At 47.0% G+C, this 11,476-nt stretch overlaps 1 protein-coding gene across 1 annotated transcript in view; it reads left to right on the top strand.

The window, feature by feature from the left end:
• Nucleotides 1-1,367: 1,367 nt before the first annotated feature.
• The window catches only part of LOC144763103 (NXPE family member 4-like), a 208,481-nt gene continuing 198,372 nt past the window's right edge, over nucleotides 1,368-11,476 (top strand). Inside the window, exons 1-2 of the mRNA XM_078648399.1 lie at nucleotides 1,368-1,444; nucleotides 1,545-1,653. Of these exons, the coding sequence (XP_078504525.1) occupies nucleotides 1,368-1,444; nucleotides 1,545-1,653 (186 nt within the window). The remainder of the gene's footprint in view (nucleotides 1,445-1,544; nucleotides 1,654-11,476) is intronic.

Raw genomic sequence — 11,476 nt, 5'->3', positions numbered from 1 at the left:
ATGTGGCAGAAAATGGGGGTGGCCCGTCCCGTCCTTATCCGGCCTTCTGAGGGCCGTAGAGGGCCCGCCCTTTGACCGGGCGATGCCGCGACGCGGAGGGCAGTCCTTCGCTTTAAGCGCCTCTGGGCGCTCCCTGATTGCTGGAGGCGGCGTCCAGCCGCTGAGGATCTTGGGGGATGTAGTCCCTTGTCCCGGCGGCTGCGCTGCGGTGTCCTGGCAGCAGTGGCGATGGCAGGGACAGAGGGGCGCAGGATTGGGGGGGTGCGAGGCAGCAGGTAAGGGACAGCACTTTGGCCCCACGGCACGGACAGAAGAGCCTCCCGCTCCCCCGAGGGCAGTCCTTCGCTTTAAGCGCCTCCGGGCACTCCCTGATTGCTGGAGGCGGCGTCCAGCCGCTGAGGATCTTGGGGGATGTAGTCCCTTGTCCCGGCGGCCGCGCTGCGGTGTCCTGGCAGCAGTGGCGATGGCGGGGACAGAGGGGCGCAGGATTGGGGGTGTGCGAGGCAGCAGGTAAGGGACAGCACTTTGGCCCCACGGCACGGACAGAAGAGCCTCCTACCTTATACTTACAATGCACCCTGCCCTTGGGCCTACCATAGGGGTGACTGACATGAAGAAAAGGGAAGGTTTAGGGACTTGGGAAATGGGGGCACTTGCCCAGTCAGCATGACAGTACCAGACTGTACGCAGGCTCTGCAATGGCAGACCTTAGACACATTTTACAAGGCTGCTTCTGTGGGTGGCGCAACCAGTGCTGCAGGCCCACCAGCAGCATTTGGATTACATGCCCTGGCACACTTAGTGCAATAGACTAGGGTCTGACAAGTAAACCAAATTAGCCAAACATGGAACCACGGATTAATACAACAATTTACAATAGGGAGCACTCGCACTGTGGTACTGGACAGCAGTGGCACGGTGCCCAAAGCATCTAATACCAGCAAAACACATGAGGCAACAGCAAAAATGGAAGGGAGACCCACGCCAATGGTGCCAGGTCCAACAGTTTTATACAGGAGAAATCTAAAAAGAGACAATGTGTTTGGAATTCTTCAGATATCTGGGTGTCCTGTTGAATTTTTTGCTGCAGTGAGAATGGTGCCAATAACATAAATATTGTTCTGAAAATGTTTTTTTGTGAAATATCTCAAGCTCTTTTGATAGTTTAGACCATAAACACTAATTTGCATCAAAAGGAACACACAAACGCACACACTCACACCCACACACACACACACCCAACCCCACAACTCCCCCCAAGCCCCCACAACCCCCAAACATGATTATTATGTGCCCTTTGGTGTGGGCGAACATTCCCCGGAGCCAAGCAGGGAACCTTCTTCCTTCTCCGTGCTCCTCATCTGCACATGCCCGGATCCAGCCCTTGCTCAGGCGCCTGCTGGAAGCCTTCTCTGGAAATACACCCCTTGTTCATCACATTTCAGTAACACAATAAATGCAACTAGTGTGTGGATGAGTTTGCTGCTTACCAGACAAGGCCTTTGGGTAATGTCTTCTTTTCTGTTTCCTCTTCTCTTCCACAGGGACATAAAGATGTTAACAACAACGAAGATGCAGTATAAGATACTCCTGGTCCTGGTCGTCTGTGGAATTATTCTGCTGAGTTTTGGTGTCCATCAAAGAGTCCTTCAGGTATGGGCTGATGGTCCGAGCCTTCCGCCTATCCATGGGTGATGAACTCGCCTGCGCTAGCAGAGATTGTGGAGACTTGTTAACTGTGCATTACATTGAAAGCACGGCATTCATGCACAAATTCCAACTCCACCATGCTGCACACAAAACCCTTTGATAAAACAACTTACCCTTTACATGCTAAAATGTATTTAACCAATTTACAAAAGTGAACTTTGGAAAACATCAGTCAATGAGAGAGGTGATGATTTTAGGGTTCCCCCTGACCTGGGGGGGGGGGGGGGCAAGCAGATGTCTTGAACACAACGAGCATATCATGCTGAATGAATCGGTGGTGGTCCCATCCTCCTAGGACCACCCCAAGCAAAGTTATGGGCAAAATAGAATGCCAACCAAAGGCCGAGCAAAGCATTATGGGGCGAGATTCTAGAGTGCAGTGAATATTATAGTATTGGCTCTCAGCTGACCTGGGAGAGCCACTGCCCCTTGAGGAATGTTTTGATATTGGATACTATAATATTCACTGCACTCTAGATTATTGTCCCATAATGCTTTGCAGGGCCTTTGGTTGGGATTGTATTTTTGCCCATAACGTTGCTTGGGGTGGTCCTAAGAGTATGGGACCACCACCGAATCATTTCAGCATGATGTGCTCTTTGTCTTCAAGGCGTCTGCTTGGTCCTCCCCCTAGGTTAGTGAGGACCCCAAAATCATCACGTCTCTCACTGCTTGCTGTATTTTCATTTTTGATTTCGTGAGATGACTATATGTATTTGTGCACGTAAAGATAGTCATTTGTTGTTTTATCAAAGGTATGTGAGATTTCTGTTTTTTTTTCCATTGGGATGAGTGTTAGACTCTGTAAAATTCTGTTTAGTGGCTGCCCACCCTTACTTCCAGGGCACTGCTTGCAGTGTGGTCACACACGTGTGCAGCCGCAGTGGACACCTGCTAACACTTCTGGTGCACGCTTCCCCCAGACAGAACAGGTAGGGATGGGTAGTGACCAGTGGCATCTCCACGTGCCCTTCTAGGTTGAAATATGAGGAGTCAACTTTCTTTCCGATACATTCATGAGAGGTTATACGAACAGGGCATCTCTTACTCTGTCCTTTCTCATTCTGTCTTTCATCTGCTGAAACTGATCCGGTTCTGCTTAACTCTCCAAGTGGAGGCCTCTGAAGTGTCAAATGTGATGGTCAACATGTCGCGGTCACCTAACATTCATGCAGCGCCTCTCTCTGCCCCCTCCTGCGAGGCGCACATGCTCCGGCCATTTTTATAAGTTGAGTTCTTAACATGCAGCTGAATAGCATCTTTCTTCACAGTAATGTGTCATGCATGTGGAGTCCAGAATTGTGTTTCATTTGCCAATTTTATGTCTGGCAACAGACAGCAATAGCTTTCACCAAAACTTTAGATCAACAACCACTAGAACAAATACAGAGCAGGGCATTGGGTCAGCCTCCTGCTAAAATAGTGCGGTGTGCAACAGAGCTCGTCGTTGAGCCCTACACTGTTCAATATGTACGTGTCCCCGCTGGCTACTCTGATCAGACAGTTTGGTTTTTCGGTTATTTCTTATGCAGATGACACGCAGATTGTTGTGTCCATCAACAATAACGAAGATGAGGCAGCCGATTGCTTTAACAACTGCATGACCCATGTCAATTCTTGGATGCAATCCAACTGTCTTAAACTGAATGGCAGTAAGACCGAAGTGCTACTTTTGGGCGCTAATCCTTTGACTTGGTCTCCGAGGTAATGGCCTGTAGTTCTAGGGGACTGCCCAATACCGGTCGCTAAGGCATAAAATCTCGGGATCACGTTTGACTGTAGGTTGACCTTTGACAGCCAAACCAATTGCCTTACCTCCAGTTTCTGGTCAATTCTGAAAATGATTCGGAAGGTTCGACCTTTTGTGCCACCGGATGCAGTAAAAACGCTGGTGATTACGCTGGCCTTTTCAAGACTGGATTACGGCAACGCACTATATGTAGGGATCCAAACACAATTCCTGAAAAAGATGCAACGCCTGCAGAATGCAGCAGCCAGACTGATACTGAACATCCCTAAGCAGGAATCAGTTGCACAACACCTGGGAGCTCTGCATTGGCTCCCGGTTAAGAAGAGGATTATTTTTAAGACTCTTTGTATCACATTTAAGGCACTGCATGGAACGGGTCCTGCTTATCTAACATCACGTATAATATACTATACACCATCTAGGAATCTCAGATCCGCACAACGTAGATTGTTGCAAGTGCCCCGGTTCAGACAGAGCCGTTGGGGAGGAAGGAGCTTTCTGTTGGGAGCCGCCAGGCTATGGAACTCCTCCCGCTAACAATCAAAAACAGTTCAGATCTTTCAGCATTTAGAAAAAAAGGAAAAACCTGGCTTTTCCAAACTGATATCTAGTTCCATCTTCACACCAGCTTCACACTCCCTGAGTCGTCAGCGCCAAGACGCCTCCAGGCATTCGTTGCGTTCTATAAATTGAACAATCAAATCAAATCAAAATAGGCTACTTCTAAATCTGGCCAGCACAAGCCCACTGATTGACTGGAGTATGTATGTACGAGGCTAAGCGATAAGGAAATGAGCTCACTGTTAAAATGGTCAGGCCAGAGAAGGTGTGCTCGAGTGCTGTGTTTGATCTTGAAACTCCATGTTGACGTTGTTCACATAAATAAGACATTCCCAGTCCTCTGGTCTGCTTGCTGTGATCACAGCTTCAAGGCCATCCTGCCCAGTGCAGATCTGGCTTGCACGGAAGCTTTGTTAGCAAAATGTGACCTGATCAAGAGTGCCCTCTCCGTGGTGAGCTACTGGGGCTAGGGTGCAAGGAGAGGCCACAAACAGGTGAGGGAGTGACCGCTGGACTGGATGCTAACGGACACGGCGAGTGACCAGACTCGGCGTCCACATAAGGTGTGCAGGGAAACGTGTATGGTTTGGAGTAATAAAGCAGAGTTTGGGAATACTACTGAGTGGTTGGATAGCGGGTAGCAGGGTATACAAACGAGGCAGGATATTGGACGAACAGAGCAGGGATGGGCGATGAACCATGCTCAGGCCTTTCTCAGGGGTGACTCCGACTGCTGAGATCTGAATAACAATTAGTGTTATTCTGATACATATACTTTAAGGACAAACTATGCACAACAAAGAACCGGATATTGTAAAAAAGCAATACACTTTTAAACACCACCTATAAAACCCCTGCAGTTGACAGAGCCTCTGACAGGGATTGTCTATCTCGCAAAACTCTCCTTCAAATATGACACAACTCATTAGAGAAAAGATTGAGACAAATGGCTGCTCTCCAAAAAGGGTGCTGGAAGGAGACGGGGTGCATTATACAGTGAGGTTGTGCGTGATACACTCACCAACCCCTTCGCATTTACGAGAGTTTGTGCTATTGGAATTGTAAATGACAACGCCTATATCTTAAACTCTAGGAAAAGCAGGAACTATTGCATTGCAAATACAAGTTATGAAAAGCTCCCTATGCCATGCTTTCACAATTATTTTGGCCACACCCCTCTTTTTAGACGAGCTTTTACACAAACATTTTTGCAATGCAATAGTGAAAAGAAGAGCCTTCAGAGGTTTTGTTGTAGCTTTCATGTGGTTTATGTATTGAACAGCAGAGAGCAGCCTCTGCCACGTCAATAGCTCTCTCCTAACTGTTCCTCACAGAACATTCCTTCACTTCCATTCCACACGTAACTAAGTAACGGGGCTATGACATAGACAAGTAGTCCTATCTCTACATATCTCCCTTCTATACAATACAACAAACAGAAGAAGTATGCAATATTAATAATTCAAGAAAGAAGAAAAGAACTAAAGGCTGCTTTGTTCAATAAAAATATAAAGGTAAACATTAAGAATCTCTATCCAATATTTTATATATTTTTTTTTCATTCATATTCTATGGTCTACATACTTTACAAACATTTCCTAAGCTCCAAATTGTATCATCTTCCAGAATTACCACAATGGATTTTACATTTTTATCTCGAAAAGGTCCTATATATTTGCTTTCACCCTTACAAACCCATTAACTTTCCGTACTACGACCCAATCACCCACTTGAATGAACACTTGTTTTACTCCTTTTCTGGAATTGTTCACACTTTTCATCTTTTCTTGACCTTCTTCAACTCTTTTTAACATTTGTTCACGATCAATCCAAATCTTTTCTTTCCTACACAACCAAACAGGACATTCTTTTTTTCCTGGTCCTCTTCCCTTAAGAGACACAAAAGGAGCTATACCAGTACTGGAATGGGGAGTAACTCTATGCATCCACATCATGTTCCTTAACTCCTGTCTCCACGACAATCCATTTGCAAGAGACAACTGTATATTTTCCATTATAATTCGATTAACTCTCTCTACCAAGTTATCAATCTAGGGAAATGAAATGCGTTAGATGTGGCGCTCCAGGGCATATAGCTACTAGTCTCAATTGTATGGCAAGAGGAACATTGTGTAGAAGTTGTGGAAAAAGAGGACATTTTTCAAAAATATGTAGTACAAAAGGTATTGGAAAAAAAAGAATTCAAGAAGTGGAAGACATTTGTGAATATGTTGATGATGTTTTACTGATGGTCGAAGGAGATCAAAAAGAAATTGAAATTGGTGAAACTGATGAGTTATATGCTTCTAATATCAAAAAGGAAAGTGCAGACAAACTAGAAAAACCACATTGTAATATCTCACCAGATGAAAAGGAAATAAGAGTATTGGCAGATTCTGGGAGCTTATATACTCTTATATCCAACAAATCTTTTGAAAATAATTGGTCCAAGGAAAGTGGTCCAATTATGTACCGTCCTGATATTCGTGCAGTGGGGTATGCAGGAAAAAAGAATAGAAATTTTGGGAATATGTTGGATGACTTTAAAATTTAAAAGTGAAGCAGTCAGGGGTAGAGTATATATTACACATTTTGTATCTGATCTCCTTGGATGGCGTCATCAGAGAGATTTAAATATCATTATCCCACCCTCGTCGCCATGAAAAGAAGAGACTTCACAGATTTCTTTGTAGCTTTCATGTAGTTTATTTATTGAACGGCATCCCAGCAGAGAGCAGCCTCTTCCACAGAACATTCCTTCACTTCCATTCTACACGTACTAAGTAACAGGGCTATGACATAGACAAGTAGTCATATCTCTACATATAGGTTGTCTCAAACTCTCGTCAATGCGAGACCTAATTCATTGTAAAGAAACGGCCTTGATTCTCCCGGCTTCTTTGAAAGTGAAAGCAGGCTTGGAGCGCTGAAAGTTGCAAGAAAGCACTTTGTGCCTGCAGTACTAGAAAATAGTGGTTACAGACTAAATAAAACATACCTAGTTACAACAGAAGTAAATGGGGCAACCTCAAGAGGAGATTAAAAATGAAGACAATGCAGTAGTAAGGAGGGATCAACAAGCAGATTAACGAATCAGAAGCCAGCATTTATGAAGGACAAGCACACAAACCAATGATAAATATGGGCGGAGAGTGGGAGCGGCTTCAATTCTGTTAACCGTTTTGTAGAGCGCACAGCTGCACCAGCGAAGAGGCGTCCCGGCGCTAACCACGCGGGGCACACAGATAAGTACCAACTGAAAAGAAGAAGGGGCATGAAAAAATTAGGATGAAGGGAACAGGAAGGTCTTGATGGCTTTTCTAAAAGCAGCCAAACAATAGATGGCGCAAATGTGTACTGGAAGAGAATTCCATAACTTGGGCGCGAGGTATCTAAAGGCACGTCCGCCTGCCCTGGACAGCGTAATTTTGGGCACCACCACCAGGTGTTGCTCTGCCGAGCAGAGAGGACGAGAAGGAACATAGTGGGTAATCAAATTGCTCAGCAGGGCAGGACTCGAGAGTTTGAGGATTTTAAAAGAAAGACAGAGTGTCTTAAAATGAATGCGTCTTTCAACCGGAAGCCAGTGCAGCCTCCGTATGATACTGGTCGCAGAACAGAAGCACGGCAGGCTGACTAGTGCTCTATCGGCAGCATTTTGAATGCGCTGCATTCGATGCAGTTCCGCCTTGTTCGCCCCCAAAAGAAGTGAGCTCGCATAGTCAAGGCGAGAGGGGATGGTAGCCTGCACGATGAGTTGGCGTATCGGGGGATCTAAGTATTTCAGGATGGGTCTGAGGCCACGCAAGGTGCCAAAGCACGTGGCGGCCAACTGCTTGGTGTGGGCCTGAAAGGAAAGTGAGGAGTCCATTAGGACACCAAGGTTCTTTTCCTCGTTCTTGGGGGATGGTATCGACCCTAGGGCTGTCGGCCACCACTGCTCGTTCCATAGAGTAACATCCTTGCCCACCAGCAGAACTTTAGTTCTCCCGGTATTTAGCTACAGACAGTTAGTTGCCATCCAACTTGCTACAGCAGTCATACCATCTTTAAATCTGGAGGCGGCGGGGGAGGAAGCGTCCGCCAAGGTGATCACCAGCTGCGTATCGTCGGCATATGAGACCAAGGTGAGGTACCACAGCTTGGCGACCTCAGCCAGTGGCTGGACGTATAGGTGGAAGAGCAGTGGACTCAGGGCAGAGCCCTGAGGCACCCCCTGGTCAATAGTGTGGGTCTGAGAGGAGAAAGGGGAACCGAGACTCGGAAAGATCTGTTGGCCAAGAAGGAACCAAGCCAATCCAGTGGTGAGCCGTCTATCCCTATCTCCTCAAGTCTATGGAGTAGAATCTCATGGGACACCGTATCAAAGGCGGCGGTGAGATCGAACAAGAGCAGCGCCGCACTTTGACCCCCGTCCAAAAGAGATCTCAGATGTTCAGTAGTTGCCAGAAGAGCAGTTACCGTGCTATGGCCAGGACGAAACCCAGTCTGAGAAGGATCCAGGATGTTATGGGAATTCACAAACTGAGTTAGCACGTTGTTAACATGTGCTTCTGCGATTTTAGCAACCCACGGGAGGAGGGATATGGGCCGGAAGCTCTCTGGTTTAGTGGGGTCCAGATTGTGTTTTTTTAGAATGGGAGAAACCCAAGCGTTCTTCTAAGGAGCAGGAACGGTCCCTGGTGATAAAGAGAAGTTAATCATTTTACGGAGGGGTTTCCTGAAGATGGAGATGGATTCCTTAAATTGTGAAGGCTGCAGGGAGTCCAGGAGAGAGCCTGACCTAATTTTGCCACTCAGCCGAGTAAATTCGGCCTCGGAGAGGGACGGAATAGAAGTCAGAGCGGCCCTGGGTCTCCCACTAGGCCTCACCTCAGCCAAAAAGGTACTAGGATCAGGAAAGGAAAGATAGATGGTACGCACTTTATTGACAAAAAAAGCCGCCAATTCATCACAATGACGCTTAGATGATACCACAGGGATATCCATTTTCCTGGTCCTAAGATCCGTAAGGATTTTAAAGATACATTTTGTGGGATTGGGACTGGAGCTGATCTCCATGGCGTAGTAAGCTGCACGTGTTTTACAGATCTCTCTATGGTAATGTTTGACTTTAGTCTGGTAGATCCTTTTTTTCTCCTGGGCGTAGTCTTTCCTCCAATCGCGCTCTGCCTGTTTACAGGCTTTCCTTAGAGTGGTTAAGGCATCGGTATACCAAGGGCTGGTGGTAGAGGTGCGCCCTTTAGTCCATTTAGCGGGAATTAGAGCATCTAAACCTCGCAAGATTCAATCACAGAACAGCTCGTAGTCTAGACAATTGTCTGGAGGATTGGCATTAAGAAAGTGATGAAAGTCTTCTGGTTTTAATTTATGAAACGAGCGCTTAAAAGCCGATCTTGGCGTTCCAGAATTGGAGCAGACCAAGAGCGGGACGGACCACTTAACCAAGAAGTGGCCCGTCCAGTCCATTGGAATAGGCAGTTCCATATTTACCGATTTAAGATTGGTAAATAGGGGGTCTAGCAGATGACCTGCAGAGTGCGTGGGACCGGAAAAGTAAAGGTATCACAGACGGGGCAATCCCACGAGGCATCCCCTAAATTCGGAGGATAAGCCATGCAAAGCGCAGAACCGGTGTTAAGAGCCAGGAGTTCGTCCCTCCCATAACCGATGGGGCCGGACTGAGATTGATCAGGGGCCCTGGCAAGAGGCGACGTACAGGCGCGGTCGGGCGCAGACGGGCTTACCTTAGGCGCGTCCGCTGAGCGTCGTCCAGCACATCGGTAATGAAGGGTAGCGGCGATATGACAACTAGACCGCTCCCCCCTTCCGCCGGAAGTGTGAGGAAATGCAGAGCAAGTGACAGAAAGGAACTCCCTCTACATCAAACGAACTAGGCTCGGGGTGGAACAGGGAGTATGAGGCAAACGCAATAGTAAAAATAGGTAAGTGAAGTTTTAAAACAAAGACACAGTGCGAGCACCTAAATCGTGCCCCCTGCAATTATCGAGCTAGCGCAAAAGTTCTGCAACACAGCAGCGTAACCATACAAGTAGGAAGTGAAGTTTTTAAAAACAGAAAACACAGTGCGAGCACCAAACTCATGACCCCTGCTATTACACAGCTCGCGTGGATGGTCTGAATCTCAGCAGCGCGGCACCTACATCGTACCCTCAAGCGTACGGTATTCCATATTCGAATACAGCAGGCGTCACAGAGCAGCACTTACGCTGCCCCGGATAGACCTAAAAATTAAGGTCTGCACAACCTTGAAAAGGCCAAGATATTGGTGAAAAAAATAGTGAAACAGAAGTATGGGTGATTACAAAAAGAGGGGGCTCCTGGTTCACGTCCACGCCTGGTAGCTGCGATGGCGTGTACTGCTAAGCGCGCGTCTTCACTTGAGGATGTACAGAGGGCCTGAATCTGAAGGGCTTCTGAGTATCTTAATTCAAATTTTTATACACAACAAAATATTTGCAAAGAGCCCCATTCCTGATTCACAGTTTTGCCTCACAAACAAGTTTAAGAAATGTGGCAAGTATGGCGGGATCTCTACAAAAGGGTACGAGTGAAATATACCCAATTAACCTACGAGTATCACTTGGATTTTTCCTCAAAATAGAGGACTCAAAGAAGTGTGTAGTTGGTAAATTGCTTTTTCATATAACTGCCACCCATTCATTGCACCTCAGCTAGATTGATGGGGGCACAACAGAAGTTGCAACTAAGTGCATCGGGGCAGATTTAGGGTTCGTGGCGCATCACTGCAAATGAGTAGGGATGCGCCAGAAAAGATGCGTGACGCAAGTTTACCCGTGCGCCACCACTGCATCATGGCGCAAGGATAAACAGATGCGTGTCGCTTCTGCCGGCGTAAGGTTGGTGCAGTGTTGCAGTTGTGTCGCGGGCGCGACGCAACTCCAGCCCTGTTCCAACCTTGTCCAACATAGTGCGTCAAGCCTTACGCCTCCTTCAAGCAGGCGCAAGGTTTTGACGCAGCGGCATTGGAAAAGTGACTGAGTGGAATCTTGTAGATTTCACTCAGGCACTTTTCCACCCCTGCTCCGGAATGCCCCCATGAAACCTGACGGAGGTTTCATGTGGTGCAGGGATTTACAACGTGACGCATCTCCCTAAATGCGTCACGTTGTAAATAGGGAGCAACGTGGTGCATGGTTTACACCGCGGCTGCGTCACAGAAGTGATGCAACGGCGGCGCAAATGTGGAGCACGGAGCTTGTAAATCTGTCCCATAATTTTTAGGTTTGGCCTGGAGACAGCTTTAGCTCCTAGTTCAGCCTTGTGAGATTTTTTATATCTTAAAAACATCAACAAAACATACATGCAAACATGCAGGTGCTTCGGGTCTGCCTTCTTTATCCTGCGGTCATTTTATCCTGATCACATGCCCTCTTCACGTTGAAAAGAAGTGCACTGGTGGGCCAGGATTTG

This window comes from Lissotriton helveticus, chromosome 6 (assembly GCF_964261635.1).
Source record: "Lissotriton helveticus chromosome 6, aLisHel1.1, whole genome shotgun sequence".
NCBI classification, from domain to species: domain Eukaryota; kingdom Metazoa; phylum Chordata; class Amphibia; order Caudata; family Salamandridae; genus Lissotriton; species Lissotriton helveticus.
This window is presented reverse-complemented; position numbering and strand designations above follow the sequence as displayed.